This window comes from Dermacentor albipictus, chromosome 3 (assembly GCF_038994185.2).
Source record: "Dermacentor albipictus isolate Rhodes 1998 colony chromosome 3, USDA_Dalb.pri_finalv2, whole genome shotgun sequence".
Classification (NCBI taxonomy): domain Eukaryota; kingdom Metazoa; phylum Arthropoda; class Arachnida; order Ixodida; family Ixodidae; genus Dermacentor; species Dermacentor albipictus.
In genome coordinates, this window is record NC_091823.1 from 137,139,715 (window position 1) to 137,156,804 (window position 17,090).

At 44.8% G+C, this 17,090-nt stretch overlaps 1 protein-coding gene and 1 long non-coding RNA gene across 2 annotated transcripts; one reads left to right on the plus strand and one right to left on the minus strand.

Moving 5' to 3' along the window:
* Window positions 1–2,859: 2,859 nt before the first annotated feature.
* LOC139057927 (histone H3.1) lies at window positions 2,860–4,190 on the plus strand. Its single transcript, XM_070536731.1, has 2 exons — window positions 2,860–3,050; window positions 3,797–4,190. The coding sequence occupies exons 1-2, from the start codon at window positions 2,918–2,920 to the stop codon at window positions 4,072–4,074; spliced, it is 411 nt and encodes a 136-aa protein (XP_070392832.1). The 5' UTR covers window positions 2,860–2,917; the 3' UTR covers window positions 4,075–4,190.
* Window positions 4,191–13,971: 9,781 nt separating this feature from the next.
* LOC139057928 (uncharacterized) lies at window positions 13,972–16,630 on the minus strand. The gene is made up of 3 exons (XR_011513101.1): window positions 16,517–16,630; window positions 15,541–15,679; window positions 13,972–14,229 (listed from the first exon to the last, which is right to left on the minus strand). It is a non-coding gene; the product is annotated as an uncharacterized lncRNA (long non-coding RNA).
* Between the last annotated feature and the right edge of the window lie 460 nt (window positions 16,631–17,090).

Sequence of the window (17,090 nt, forward strand, 5' to 3'; positions counted from 1 at the left end):
TTTATTAGATACGCACCCGCAGTTATTGTCTTTAATTACACGCTGTCCTTCATTAACATCATTCAGCAAGCAATCGAAGGTATATTTTTTTTACCCTGCTTGACGTTACGTTTGAAAACATATTGTTGAATTACTCGTTGCACATATGACTGTATATTCATTGCAGTTGTATACTGGTTGTATATTGTATCGTTTCACTTAAATTGTGGTTATATATTCTGTTACTTTTATTTTTCAATGCCCATTCTAATAGGCAAGATTTACTTATTTTGTGCAGTTTTGCTCATACGACATGTATGTTAATTTCACTCATGTGCGAGAATATTTTTTCTCGAATCAATGCTAATATGGTACTAGATGCCTAGTCAGGTGACTATATAGTGTCACTGTTTGACAATCACACATTGTGAACCAAGTAAATCAATAAATAAATATATTATTTAAGTAAATTTTCAGGGTAGCCCATAGTGTAGCACTCATGGTGTTTCTGATGCGTCGGTTTCTTCTAGCAACTGCAGATCCTAACGCGGCAGGCGTGTCGCGTTTTGCCAATTGTCAAAGTAGTTGGGCTTGTGTCAGTACTGGCAATATATCATCGCCATGTTCCTGGTAGCCAAAGGGATACTTAGTAACTTGTACATACTTGGCTCATTAGCAGCCCACTCATTAGTAAAGTCATGCAAATAGTGTAGGAACAAAATGCGTTTTTGCCTGTTTTCCTTTCTTATGTCATATTTGTGTTTATTCGCTCGCTTTCTTGCGCTAGCAGGCGGTGATATCGTTGGTATGGCGTCACCTGCCATTTTGTTCATCTGCTCATGCCACCTTTTGTACCCGTGAAGGTTTATTATGATGTGCGGTTAAGGTTTTTTTTTCTGTAGCCATAAGCGTTCCAGCAATGTCGAAAGAAAACTCAGGAAATGGCACTAGGTGTGATGCACGCCTGTGTGGTGTGACAACTCGGGGAGGAATTACGGGGCGAAATTGATCGATTTCCCAACGAACTGGACGTCAGCACGTTTTTTTTTTTCGGCAGGCTTAACGAACCAAAAAGGCGCTACCTTTATCAAAACGGCTGTACGACGAAAAAAAAAACAACGTTTCATAGTTGCTTTCTAGTGAATATCGTCTTTGTTTATCGCGACACATTTTTCTGCGGTGTTATAAGAACTGAAGATGTCTGATGCTAGTTGTTCATGAGTCTATTGATGCTAGCTGACGCAAAGACAAAAATTACGCGCCGACAGCACAGGAAAATTTCCAGTTTGTATTTATCGAAGGTATTAGAATGCTTTCCGCAACACTCTACGCTGGAGAACATTCCGCTGACAAGTTTTTTTCTTGTTACATTACCAGCATTGAATGATCGGGACGAAAGCAGAAGCCAAAAAAAGTGAACTTCGTACAAGTCATTGTTTGCGTTTTGAAATCAATTGACAGGGTTTAGCATAATTGCGGTGTGGACGGTACGCGCTGTCTTTTCCATGTCGTCTGCTACGGCGCCGTGTGCAATTTGCGGGTCGCAATTTGCTCGGCGCGTGCCAAAAAAAAAAAAAATCGTGCTTGTCAGTCTTCCTTTAAAAGATGGTCATCTGCGGTACGCGGTGCTCTTCATTATTGGCTAGGCTAAAGAGCCGAACAGTTTTCGCTGAAAACGAGCGAATTCACACTTGTGAAAACCCATGACGCGCTTGGCGCTACATTCGACGGTACGGCTAAGCCAGTTCTTGCCACACGCAGCAGCGTTATCTCCAAGTCTGGTCGCCGCTGTATAGTAGAAATTCTACAGGAGCAAGAATTACCATGCTCAGTTGCGCAGCGCCTTTAAACTATTGGAAGTTCCTTTTCCTCTGATGCGTATTACGCAGAATAATGAAGCCAAAGTAAATAAAGCGCTCAATTACGAAATCCTTCAATGCCTCCTTAACAAGTTGAATCAAAAGCCTTCATACATAAAAAACATTAGCTGTAGGAGGCTGACAGGTTGCATTCTCAGTGGGTTATTGAGAAACCGGAAATGCTTACAACGATACGTGAATATCTAGTAGAACTAAAGCTTGGAAGTTTGCTTATTATATTTTGAAGGCATGGATTTAGCGGAAATCATGCAATAATAAAATATCAGAAGTGACCCTAGTGAACTGAAAGCAATATTTTACGAAAATCGTTCATACGTTTGTTTGAGTTATTATGCAACATGCAAAGTGACATGTTCATTAATTCTTCCATATATACACAAATGACCCGAGCACACCCACATCCGTCTCCCCTGAATAGCTGTCTTGTCCTTGTCACTGTGTTTGTTAGCAACATATTATATATAGTATAACACGCAAGTTTCTTGCATTTTCGCGTGAAAACTGCGAGCATCGCTTGGTTTTCACTGATCACTGAACTAAAATTACTGATCAAATGTTATAAAGTTAGTACTTCATATATTGCAATTACTTTCCATGGCTAGGCAAAATGGAGTTTTGATGACATATACATCGTTACACACGGTAATGAAATTTCTGCATATCTCAGCATTAATCCCCACGAGTAAACTTGAGAAAGCCTGTAGAGTTTCGTACTCATAATTATTAGTGGATGGAAACAAACAGCCTGCGTCTTCACATTTTCCTATTTTCATGACATTATCTTTACGTTTTCAAATGTTTTCATTGGGGACATATTGGACGCATATTTTTTTATCAACTAGTACTTTGCCCTGCGAGGTGCATTGCAGTCGCGCTTCAATCGCACGGCAGCGCATTTCATCCTCGCCCTCGCGACCATGTGACTTGACCTTGACCGTGACAGCCTAACTGCCTATCCCAAGTGCGCATGCTCTTGTCGAGACTATAAAAAAGGTTGGCGCACCGGTGCACAGTACCAATCCGTTTAGAGGCCTCCCTGCGGTAACACATCTCTCGTCATGGCTCGGACCAAGCAGACCGCCCGCAAGTCTACCGGCGGGAAAGCACCTCGCAAGCAGCTAGCTACGAAGGCCGCCCGCAAGACAGCACCTGCCACTGGTGGCATCAAGAGACCGCATCGCTATAGGCCTGGTATGTTTTGTGCCGTTTCTTTTTTTTTTTTACAACATCGTATTAGCTATTATTAAGACCACAGCGTCGCAAGGCTGCGCTGGCACTAGGCGAAATATTGCAATAGAACACGTTGTGGGGCCTGTTGGTCAATACCTTTAAAATGAACCTCCCACAGACAGTACTCTAAGAAAGAACAATGGCAGGACTAGAGCCTTGTACTGTCATGGTTGTTTCTTTGTGTGCCGTCTCTGCTGGCGCTTCGTCTTTGGAAAGCTGGGCGACACTCCTTAGTGGAGCGCTCCGGAATGTTGCCCCCAGTGTTTGCTTAACCTATACCACATATTTTGCAGAAGCACTTGGCATTGCGCGCTATCGTATTGATTTACCACACTCTGCACCTGTGTCGCTCGGATATCGGAATCAAAGCCGATATGTGGTGGGTGGTGTCCTGAACCATGCCATTGTAGAGTAGCGCCCTGTTCCATTATCTCGCCGGCTCGGCTTGTTTCTTCATTTCTGTGTTGCGGTGTGCGAGTTTTAGAGTACGTAGCCTTGCATAGCTGCACTTTACCACATTTACTCCATGCTCGCTGGTGTATTGTTTTCATTCGTGCTTTTCTGACCAATTGCAGCTTTTGATATCTTAAATCTCCGCTCCTTTTTTTTTTTCATATAAGTTGCCACACTTGCTGTTCCACTTGAGTCGCTGGGTTCTTAGTTCACGTACACTTGTGCTCACGTTTCGACTTCCTTCGTCTTTGCAGGCACAGTGGCTCTTCGTGAAATTCGACGGTACCAGAAGTCAACTGAGATGTTGATCCGCAAGCTGCCGTTCCAGCGCTTGGTTCGTGAAGTCGCCCAGGACTTCAAGACCAACCTGCGGTTTCAGAGTACTGCCGTGCAGGCCCTGCAGGAAGCTTGCGAAGCCTACCTTGTTGGTCTCTTCGAAGACACCAACTTGTGTGCAATTCATGCTAAGCGCGTCACCATAATGCCGAAGGATATACAACTTGCACGACGCATACGTGGGGAACGTGCCTAGTCTCTTTGCGGCCCTCCATGGTGCTCATATTGTAAATTTTCACTCGGTGTTCCATTTATTCATTCCCATGTCGGTTTTTATCTGCAACACTTGAAATAAAGTGCCTTCGTACGGTGTTTTCTGCTTCCAGTCACTTCTTTTAGTCACCCCTGCGCTTAGAACGCGTTGCAGCCTGCACGCACTCGCAGCATCCGCCCTTCTTGTATTAAATTTCCGTTTTCCTTTCATCCTAATCGCAACATCGTGCTTTCGGTGGTTTCATATCCATCTGTACCTTCCGTTTTTGCTTACGGACAGCTGCACTAAGCGTAGCCTGTGCAGAGTATTGTAATGTAACTGCTGTTCCAACAAGAACACGAGTTATCCGAAATACGTCACTTCTTGTATTGGAACCTATCTGCCGCGGCTATTTCTTTCGTTGTGGCCACTGCCAGGTGGTGCAGAAAGTGCGCATGCGCACAACACTCGCACAAGCAAGATCGCAAATCACTCGCGAAAAAAATTGCTTCAATGCAATAATTCTATTTTAATAAGTGGGCCTCTCCCCATAGTAGCGACAGTTTACATTTAAATATCGTGAGCAGAACAGCCACGAACAAACTAAGGCGAAGCAGTGGTGAAAAAAGCATTGAAATACAGTCACTCGGCTATCGACTGTCGCGATGAACTTAGGACGCAGTATTGCGCTACATGAGACGAGGAAAAGGCATACGGCACCGCTCGTTCATCAACCACTCTGACCTATACTTGCTCTGAGACACTACAGCACAATTTGGGGCGATGGTGTGTTAAAAGCTGAAGCTGCGTACGCAACGTGGTCTCCTTATTTTAACATATGCAAAAAAGCATGACTGGTAGGACTTACCTCGAAGCTCTAGCAAGCGAATGATAACTCTAGTTTCGTTTCTATGCCGTATTATCATGGCCAAAGGTTGGAGCGCCTAAGCCTATTTACTGTAATTATTTTATTCAACGTAACTAATTGGTTGTTTTGCTCGGAGCCACGTGACAGAACTCGAGCAGCGGCTGCCTGAAGTGCTCTTTAGATTTGGGTTTATGAGCGATGGCGCCAGCGGCCCGAAGCGGGTAATCCGATGAACCTCGATATGGAAAACAGCAAAATTTCTGACAAGCGCTGGTGGCAATGAAGCAGACGGTGTGCTTTATCGCTGCAGTTGCACGTTGACGAAGCGTCGCGTACCGCAGCCTAGTAGCATTGCCTAACTTTGGCACTGTTCAATTCGGCCTGCCTTGTACCTGCACGTTCCGTTTTTGCCATGCGTACTGCTGCGAAAAATGTTTCGGAGCTCAGCAAGAAGACGGCACAAATATTTCTCTGCGCCCTGGAACCACAGGTGTCAAGTGACGTTTCAAAGGTGACATTGTACATAGGTCTACACATTTTAGTAAGGAAATGCTTCATGTCGCCCTCCAGCAAAAATTTGCCCTGTTTGCGTAAGTCGCTTTAGTCGGAGAGATGGGGTACTTTGCCGATTTTGGATCGTTTCATAGTTTAAGAAAAAAGGCAGAGAAATGCTTGAAAGGGTTGCTTTATTAATGGAATTGTGCTCTTGACAACGTCTATCGTTGCAAGAACATGGTAATCCTGTAGAAAATATAGCTAGAAGCCAGGATACCTACAATCGTGGTAAAGGAGATAGGGCTTGGATGAGTCTTTTTTTTCCTTTTTTGTGCATGTGATGTTTCCGAAACAAGGCACTTCGGTACACTTTTCACTATCGCTTGTTCTGCACTTTACTGTCATTGCTGCTCGTACCTATATCGTGTACTAGAAGAGTTGACTGTTGGGCTAGTTCGCCGTCCAGATTTGAAGTAATAACTTAGCGCGAATAAAACCATAGAAACAAGAAAGACGGACAAGGGCAAGCGTGCCTTGTCCGTCTTTCTTGTTTCCGTGGTTTTATGCGCGCGAAGTTACTACTTCAAATATATCGTGTACGTTTGCTATTTTGGATACATGTATTTGTGAACAAAATAATGTAGCTTCGTTCGTTATTGATATTTTTCTACATATTATAATTGAAAATTTTCTGAACTCGCATAGAAAACTTTCCTTTTTATAGGGACTCTGCACTCAAAAATGTGCATTATCAAGATTGGAGTCGGGCATGAATTACGTGGTAGCTGGCCCATGCCGTCGTCCAACTTATCTACGCTGAGGATGTTGTTGAAGGGAAGCACTGCTTCTCATCGAGAACGAGGAATGTGAGTTTATTTACAGTATCTACATAAGGACGTTGCAGTTCATCAGTCTATCATGACTGCGAGAGGATGTACACTGAGCAGCCGCACAACAGCGGTTTATAAACACTCGGCCCTCCCTCGATCCCAAGGCTAGGGAAACGTTCGACCAGGCACCGTAGACGAGGGCTTACGCAAACACCTCTTTGCGCAAGGTTCACGGTCCCCAACCGACGTCAGACGGCCTTCGCAGAACTCGGAGCTGACGTCAGGAACGGCACTTCCGATTCCCCGAGCTGACCCCCGCAGCGTGGCCGCCGGTAGTCCATTGTCTTGCGTCTTGAACGGCGCGTGGGAAGGGGCCTCCGGAGACGTTCCCTCGGCAACTCCCCCGCTCATATCAGATCAGATCGGCGGTGGCGGGTTCAGTAACAATAGATGGTCCGCCGATCACGTTTAGTCACAACGGCGCCCAGGCCAGAGCGTAACGGTGGCTTTCCAAGAAAAGTTGACGCCGCTGTCGCAACCGGCTGGCAAAACTTGCACCTCAGCGGGCCGTTCTTAACAGCGAAAGTTGACGCTGCTTTCGCAACCGGCTGGCAAAACTGGTACCTCCGCGGGCCGCTCTTAACAGCATTTGTTGCAGTGCAATTTAGGCATCGTTATTTTTTTTATCAAGATGTAATTCCGTAGAAAATATCACCGGCTGCCTGGACAACCCATAAATGTAGCAACTATAGTAGTGCTTAGAAGTGTCTTGTAGTATAACCACTGGATGGACGGCTGGCCTAATTACAGTTCACATCAACAGTGTCGCTAAGTTTCTGGTGGCCAAGGAAAAATGAAATATGTTTTGCATATTTGGCTATATATTTGTTACCTACGAATGGTTAACGTAAAATGACGAAATTAGCTGCAGAAAGAAAATGCGCTCCATCGTAATTTTTTTATGGCGCGCTTTTTTTGCAGTTTGTCGCTCCAGTCATTGCGCCAATTGGTGGTGCTTTGGCTGTTATCGCTTTGGCGGTCGTTCTGTTCGCCTGTTGCTGTCGCGTTCTGCCCACGTGCACATATTTGCCGTCTGCTGACCTCTGCTGGAATTCGTTTTCTCTGCCGTTCAGTGTTTCCCGCAATTTAAAGAAAACAGAAGAATGACCACGAGACGTTCTGCGCGGCTGTGTAGTTTACCAACAAGGCCGCAGCAGGGCCAATCTTTTCCTATTATTAGGGTCACTTTTCCCGTTTCCAACAGAATCGAAAGCAATCACGCTTTTTACCCAGTCCTTGGGTGCTGAATAGCAGCTAACTTTATTAAAACGGCTATAAGACGTAAGCAAGTCTCTCTGGTACGTGGTAGATGCGTCTCGGCTATGTAAAGACATTGAAGCTACCTATAAACAGCCGATTCCCAGTCGAGTGAGTGTTAGGTAACCCGCTGATGGAATATGCGGCTGTCTATATGACGCCGCCTACTTTTCATTTTCCTTGAGGAATACACAACGGATAACTTATTTCCTGAATATGTTTGAAAGCGTGCTTCCCTAACTAGGTGGTTAGGTTAATGAAAACTGTATATCTGTTGTTCTTGGTTAGAGCAGAGTCCTTCCATGTTTTTCTGGTCACGAAACTCCGCCGTCACTCTATGGGAGAGGTTCATATACTGTCAAAGGTGCCGCGACGCGGCGCCACTGTGCCACAGAGGGCATCGTTCGCGTACCGAAATGCGTGCGCAGTGCGAGGCGAGCTGACTGATCGGGTGCGTTCTGGGGCCGTATTCTGTAACGGTTCCTTTGGGAACCGGTTCCTTTTGGCTGTTACGTGTGGATTACGTAACTCGGAGAAAGAGTGGAACGGGGCGGCGTGAGGGGAACCAATCAACGAGCGGCGGTCTGCCGGAAGATCACGTCATCATTTTTGTTTGTACTTGGGGGACGGTATAGCAATTAAAGGATGTTGCTGGTTTGATAAAAAAACATTGGTTTCTACAGAACACTTGCAAATATATTTTCAGTAATAAATGTGAGCTTGCGGCGCAGACCGCTACTGGGAGTTGTAAGTTTATTTGTGTTGTTTTCTTATTTAGTCGCTAGGTGGTGTGCCATACGCTATGCAAACAAGTTGCCTCGCTTTGTTTACGTTTTGGACTTGCCAGTTTGCGCGCCGGGGATCCAAAACGATGTCCTCGCAGAAGGTTAGGCTGCTGGGTCCTCATGTTTCAGCGAGGCAACGCGATATACTCGTGTCATTTGTTGAAGAGCACCCCTACCTTGCGAAGGCGTCGTGTGTGCTGGGTCAGCAGCTGACGGCGGCGCGCAAGGAGGAGCTCTCGCAGCAAGTGATTGCCTTGCTGAACGCTGAGGGCCCGGCAGTGAAAACTGCAGCCCAATGGCGCGGCGTGTGGAAGAAAGACGTGTATAACGCCCGCCGTGATGCAGCCAGGTAAGCACACTCGTTGACGGAGCTTTTGCGCACCATATTCTAACAAACGTGTTAATCACAGAGGAACCGGAGGAGGCAGCCTGCCCGGACCGCGAGGGCGGGCGAGCGCTATCGGAGTCTGCCCGCCGTTCTTTGAGCCCGACGAAGAGGTGAACATCAGGCGCATGGGTTTCAATAGGTCAACGCCAAGTCGACGTGCTGTCGCGATTCGCTCAGTCACCGCCGTTATGGCTGATGTGTGGTCGCGCGCTAGTGTTGCCGCTCAGAAGATGGCCCGAGCTTGAGCGGAAATCGTCAAGCTATTTACTATCGCTTGCGTCAAGTAAGGTCGACATTTTTGTTTAATACCTTTCATCAGTATTTCAGTCTACTCATTCAAACATTAGGGGGGTTAATAGAGTTGATTTTCCGGTCGGAGCCGGCGAAATGTCTGAGGTTGTATTTAGTGTGACGAGCATCGAGTGATTATTACAGAGTTTGAAACGAACAAAAGTGTGTGGTCCGGATGATATCCCTACATCATTCCTTATAAATTGCTCGGGCATCTTTGTACTTCTGTCGCTTATTTCAAAATTTCTTAAATAACAGCGTTGTTCCTGGTGATTGGAAACTAGCGCGAGTGGTGCCAATTCATAAGAGTGGACAGAGCAACAGAGTTGAGAATTACGGACCAGTATCCTTAACTAGCATTTTATGTATGTAAGGTTATGGCACATGTGTATACCTGCATCATGTCTCATCTTGATAACAATAACCTTCTTCATCCTAGTCAGCATGGGTTTCGGCAGGGTTTTTCGTGTACGACACAATTGGTTGCATTCACTCATGAGCTAGTCTCAGCAGTCGACAAGAAACAAATTGTTGATTGTATATTTCTCTATTTCAAAAAAGCTTTTGACGTCGTTACGCATAGTCTACTGATCGCTGAACTTTTACTTTACAAATTGTATGAGAAGGTTATCGCATGTATTGCCGAGTATCTTCGCTCAAGACAGATGTCTGTGGCTCTCAACGGATGTTCCTCTGAATACGTACCTGTGACTTCTGGGGTTCCCCAGAAGTCACATTCATGGCACCACTTCAGCCATTACATCATCATTTACAGCATGGTTTCCAAAAAGGATTTTCTTGCGAAACCTAACTACTAGAATTCACGTCAGACTTACACTTTCATATGAACAGTAATAAACAAATTGACTGCATCTTTTTGGATTTCTCGAAAGCATTCGATCGTGTAGCCCATAGTCACCCGATATCAAAGCTCTCAGCAATTAAACTCAACTCACTAACCCTATCATGGATTCGTAATTTACTAATCGCGAACAGTTCACTGTTGTTGCTAACTTTTCCTCTGGCCTCTTTGACGTCACCTCTGGTGTACCTCAAGGCAGTTTACTTGGGCCTCTTCTCTTTTTAATTTACATTAACGATTTGCCGAACAATATATCATCTTCTGTGCGATTATTATTTCACAGATTTGTTCACACAGTTGGCCTAACCTTATCAAACCTGAAAGAAGCATCCTCGACGTCACAACGACTGAACAATCAGTTCAGCTACACCCGAATTTATGGCAACACACAACGCTTTTAATTTTTCAACTTTGCCCCGTGCGGTCCGTTTATGGAACGCACTACCAGATACCATTGCATGCCAATCTAAACACACTGCATTTCGCAATCTGCTAAGCAATCAATATGCCGTTTCAACCGTCTAAACACGTCATGTCTTTTGTAATTTACTTGCATTTTTTTCTACAAGTTAAAGAATTTCAGCGCTCCCAATTTTTTTACAATACTTACTACTGTATAACATGTAAAAACGTTTACAATGTTATTATGCTATCATGTTGTTGTTTACCATTTATTGTTATTGCTCTACATATTGTATTTGCTAATGTATTAATTTTCCATGTTCTGTGTGCACTCCTTTCATTATGCTGATGTTTATTTCTTTCCCGATTCCATACTAATATGTTACCGTATTTCCCCCTTACACTATGCCCTCTCGAAGGCCTGTAAGGTACACGTAAATAAATAAATATTTAGAATGTTTGCAGATGACTGTATAGTATATAAGGTCATCAACAGCGAATCTGACCAACAAGCACTACAATATGATTTGGATTTGATTGCCACATGGTGTGAAAAATGGAAAATGTCACTGAATGAGCAAAAGAGTGTCCACATCACCTTTACCGGGAAGCGCTCATATGACAGCAATCGTAACACTATAAATAATGCTACTCTTGAACAAGTGTCAGAATATAAATACTTAGGTGTATTTTTTTCTGCTGATCTAAGGTGGAACAGACACGTTACTCATGTTAGGAACAAGGCTGTCGGAGCATTAGGTTTCTTGAAACGTATCTTTAGTAGCTTGCCACAGAAACTTAGGGAGCAACTGTATTTCACACATGTGCGCAGTACACTAGAGTATGCGTGTGTTTGCTGGGATCCATATACTACAGAACTTGTAGATAAACGAGAAAAAGTGCAGAACAGGGCAGTTCGGTTTGTCCTTGGCAATTATGACAGGATGCTTAGCATGACAGAAAGCAAAAAGGCATTAAATTGGCATCTTCTCGAACACCGTCGCCGAAACCTCAGATTAAAATTTCTTCATAACATATACCACTCTAATGCGGGGATAGCCAGGTAATTGTATTTTCAGCCGCCCACATGTTTCTCAAAGGCGAGATCACAAATTAAAAATATGCGAGATTCCTTTTGACGCTCTATTGCATGAATTATGAAAAGTCATTTTTTCAGCTTTCATTATTGATTGAATGAGCAAACACGACTGTAATAATAAAGATAAAGCTTTGTGCCAAATATGGCACACCATGAAGATGGCTGAGCGCTCTTGCTGCCATGGGCGGAAAACAAACCTTCACGGACGGTGGTCTTTTTAGTGCGATGTGGGGAATGAAATGAAACAGTTGTTTGCTGCGTTCAGGCACAGATGAATGTTGCACTTCCTCTATCTTACCAACGACTTGTTTGTGCAAGGTGGCCGCTTACATCTTTGTTTCTTCTCGTCAAATTCTGGCCAGTGGCCGACTTGGTCAGATCGGTCGTCTTTGGGTGGCATTGCGGCCGCTGGTCCCTGTGCTTTTTTGACTTGAACCTGGAATTCGATGTCCTGACTAGAAGTCCTTCCTGGTCGCTAGTTGGGTAGGCACTTGTTATGCAAGGTAAGGCATTCTGCAATTTCTGCTTTTAAATGAGCCAGCGGTAGTACTTGTCTCCTCCTAAGCTGCTCCTGCACCCTCCTGTACAAGACCCATGCTGTTACTACCGATAAGTCTAGCATAGGCGTAAAAATTCGAAAGTGCCATTTCTTCGACCTCTGATATGTATGCAGTAAAGTCCAAACAGTGAGTGCAGCAGGTCAACACCACCCATGTGCCTGTTATGGACCTTTACTACGCTGGGGCAATCAATTTCGCGAAACACCTTGGCGGAGGTAAACCAGCGCTTAGTCTTTTGGACTGGATCTCTCCCAACAAAGCTCGGCAGAAATGTCACTGCGCGGTTATCGTATCAACGCACACACGATAACTCCACGTCATGTATCGCGTTTGTGAGTGCCTCTGAAGCACCACGTCCTTTACATTTCAGTTCCTTTTCGCTTTTCAGGCGGCTGTTTGGTAGACAATTCGCCCTTACCCTACCGATCGTCAAAATTCCATCTTGTGATAGAGTGACCTGCAACTTCGGGCTATTGAACAGATGGCAGCACGTCACCATATTTTGTATTTCAAGTTCATACTGTGCCAAATATGGCACACACCGATTTCGGTTTCTCTGCTGTAGTTGCAGGCAAAATTGAGAAAACTAGTAACTGCCTTGAATTGACGAGACCAAAAAATATGCCAAAATAATTTTTCTATGCTTCTGCGGTCGAAATTTTCAGAGAAAAAAAAACCAATTGCTCGTGTTTGCCCCCTCCAAGTTTCACGTTGCATCCCAGAATCTACTTCACCTCTGTTTTGCGTATCGCTCAAGAGATGGCAGCACTTGCCCATAATAAGTGCGCATAACTATGAGATTTACTCTGATGGTATCACATTCTCAACTGGGAATCTCACACACGCGAAAAAGAATGGTAACTGGTATGTGCCAAATATGGGACGCCATGCAATAGAAGGTTAAAAGCGACGCTTTCCGCTACTCTTTCTATGTTCGTACTATAAGAGATTGAAATACTCTACCACCTGACACTGTCTGTATTTGTTCAAATGATGATTTCTTCCATGCTTTATGAATGTAATTTTGAGTGTTCATTTATATGAGTTGTACCCTCCCTGCTGTAATGCCTGAATGGCGAAGCAGGTACCCAGTGAATAAAATAAAGAAATGTTTCATTGTCATGATTTTGTTTATATTGTGTTATAGCGTAGTTGCACCTTGTTAAGCAGCAATTACGAGCATTATGTGAAATCATGCGTGCAAGAAATGCAATGTTGAAGCAACTGTTGAGTTTAAACAAAGCAGTAGTAAGCATGAGTGTCTGCTATGTAAAGAAATCCTGCTCCAAAAAGTGCTTGGCATGTCTCGTTTGTTGCTATACGTTTCAATATGTGCTATACAGATTGCTTTGAACGACATTTCAGTTGCTGTGCTTGTGTGTCACACATGAACAGACACCTTCAGCTTTGGAACAATGCATACTGCACAGTAAAATAGGCATCGCAAAGCAATATTCAACTATGCAAGATTGGTTGCCATTCACCTTGGAAATAACCTTTATTTAAAGAAAATTCCCTGGCAAGACAATATTCAAAAGCACAGTGAACAAAGCAAAGGAGTAACATAATGGCACATGGCTATTTGTCACTGCATGTGTATCTGTCATGCTCAACATAGACAAATCATGTGCTTTTCACTACCGCAATATGCAGCATACTACGATTAGCCACATGTGAGCACACGCAATGTGTTATGTTGAAGTGCACGGCCTATTTACTTCATGAAAAAAAAAATAAAACATGTTCCACCAGCACATGTCTCCGCCTCATTTGCCAGCGAATGCGCCGGCGCACACTTTGCAGGTAGGCAATGCGCAAATTTCTGGGCAGCCGAAACACACCAACTATGGATTCGCGCACCGCATGGCCTCATTGAAACAAAGCTCGAGAAGGCTGTACAGGGTGCGCCTGCAGTGGCACCTGTACTTGAAGCGGCACTTGTGCCTGGGCTGGCCGCTGTGCGCTGTCGGCATGTGCACCGTCATAATCTGGGTCATCTGGCAGAGGCACGCCTGCTGCAAGGCAGAGGTTATGCAGCGCTGCACAAGCTGCAACAATAGTGGCTGCTTTCTGAGGCGAGTAGTGGAGCACCCGATACATCTGCAGGCATCGGAAGCGGCTCTTGACGACTCCTATGCACCGCTCAACGGCATTTCGCATTGATGCGTGTGCCTCATTATAGCGCCCCTCTGCCGTGAGGCGATTTGGGTGACCAGGCACAGGAGTCATGATCCATGGTGCTAGCCGGTACCCAGAGTCCCCTGTAAAGTGTTGCATGTTAGTGAACGAAATGGATACATTAAGGCGCAATGCAAGAACACAGTCTACGCCAGGGCCCTTTTACAACAGGAGCGGGTCTTGGATTTATTGTTGCAATATCTATCAAACATTGACCTTCCCGGAAAGTTGTAAAGAAAGTTCAACTCATTTTAAAGAAAAGCCCTATTTCACCTGTTGTCTTGGCTGCAAATCTCTATCTCAGGTTAAGTTGGACATGTAATATTTATTTCATACTCGTGGTTTTCTGCTCCGTTCATCCCATTTGCCCCTCCCTAAATGTACATCTTCCACTAAAACTTATTAGCTCTTCTCTCTTCAGAAGTGTTATTTTATAAAACACTTCTAAGGTCTACTCTCGAATATGCTGCCAGTATCTGGGATCCTTGCTCTACCTTTCGTACCTCTTCTCATGAAGGTACCCAAAATCGAGCTACCCGTTTGATCCTTTCTAATCACTCCAGCACCACATGTCGCTGCAACAAAAAAAGATCACACACATTGCGACACAAAGCAAAATAGCGCAACTTGCACCATTCTACAATATATACTACACCGATCACTAACGTCGATGCCGAAAGTTTCACGCACACGCTTATTCCTTTGTTCCAAGGACAGGGACCAGGTCCCCGAGTCCATTGTCACCAACCCTTTTCCACCATACTTGAAAACTGCCATTTCGACGTGTTCTGTAGAATTCCACCCCTGCCTGTAGCGCTCCACTTGGCATTCAGTGTATTGAAATTAATAAATAAACAGCATAACATGTCAGCTGTTGTATACATGCTGGTACAAATATCTGCCTTTTAAGAGAGACTTGTTTCTCTCGATAGCAAAATAGCGCAACTTGCACCATTCTACAATATATACTACACCGATCACTAACGTCGATGCCGAAAGTTTCACGCACACGCTTATTCCTTTGTTCCAAGGACAGGGACCAGGTCCCCGAGTCCATTGTCACCAACCCTTTTCCACCATACTTGAAAACTGCCATTTCGACGTGTTCTGTAGAATTCCACCCCTGCCTGTAGCGCTCCACTTGGCATTCAGTGTATTGAAATTAATAAATAAACAGCATAACATGTCAGCTGTTGTATACATGCTGGTACAAATATCTGCCTTTTAAGAGAGACTTGTTTCTCTCGATAGTCGCTGCAGGTTCATTAGGTACCGCTGCATTCACAACACATTTCTAGCAAATCACGCTTTCTTAAAGTTTGCTAGGATGCAAAACTATTTGACTGTGTATGTTTTACATGTGGAAGAAGCACTGCTACTTCAGGTGCACTTACCAAGCAAGACTTCTCCATGAAGTAACAGGCCACGAGTGAGGCGGCGGCGAAATGTAGAATGCCTCCAGACGAATGAATCGTGGCACGATCCCGGAAACCGTGGGTCAATTTCCAGGATATTCTGCTTCGCGTCGCACACCTCATAAGGGAAAGCAAAGAGAAGGTGTCAGTGCCACTGCAACAAATATGTGGCACAACCTTTTGCTTACAACACTACTTGCCAAACAGTTACTGTTCAGTCAGTGAACACAATTACAGAAAAGGAGATATCAACATACGCAGTAGGCAGTTGAACTAATGATCAGCATGATAACAGTGTCATCTCAACCTACAAATGCAATGTTGGCATGTGTTCACATGCTCATGTATGACGTGCGGTAACAACACAATGCGCAAAATAATTCCTTTGGTTTCTTCCGTCCATATTGTATAAGATTCTGCTAAAGAGTGAACCTATGTTTTTTTTTTCAGACAAAGTGCCTATTACAAGCGAAAGAACGCGGAAACAGCATGTGCCGTATTGACAGCTAGAGCAAATGGGTGTCCACACATTCTCATTCTCCCTCACACCATTTTCATTGATGGGATGCTCCTTTTCGCGTTTACAGTCTGTTGGCCACAATGCTTTAGTTTTACGTCGAATAAGAATCACAAGGGCTCGTATTCTGTTAGGATCGCTCGCAGACGAAGACTCCCTCCACTGCTACGGCGTCTATTCCGGTTTAAGTCGCGCGTAATGTGTTTACATTGTAGCATCGAAAAGGCTATTCAACTGTGATTGGAGAACAATGAAAAAGTGCGGCCGTGTTCTATGCAAAGGTCAAAGTCGTCATTACACATACAACACAAACGCTACTTTCTCTAATAGGAACGCAAGTATTGCCGGCAATTGATTAAAAATAACGAAACGAAGTTTTTTACAACGTGCACTCGCGCAAACACATATCGAAAATATTTGTCAATGAACAATACTCACGACCATGCAGTTGAGGGTGTAATACCCTTTACGGCTCCAGTACGATTCCGTTTCGCCGGGGCCGAGCTTCTTAGGGCGAACGATGGCTATCAGACTCCCGTCCACACATCCTAGGCTAAGAAAGCCTTCCTTGACGGCGGCTTTCTGTTGCGCCGTGGATGGGAATCTAACCCATCATTTTTCCTTGCCCACAACCGTAATGGCCTTGGCGACGGCTGTAATGATCCGGCTGACCGAAGGCTACGACAGTGCAATCGCTTCTTCATTCCCGACGCACTGTTTAAAGCTCCCGGTGGCAAAAAACCGCAGCGCGCACAGCACTTTCATCGTAGTGTCGACACCACGCAATCTTTGAGGTCAGAGATGTCCTTCCAGCTCATCGCAAAGACGTCGCGCTATGTCTTTGGAGAGACTAAAATGCCTTCGAAACTCTTCTTCGGCCATGCCGAACGCGTCGCGTCGTTGCCTCTCGTCGCGTCGTTGTCTTTCGGCACTCGCCAGCAGCACAACCAAGGGAGCCGCCATTGCCGTCTCTGTCTCGTCTCGTCTAGGTGCCGGCTCGTCAGCTGGCGCG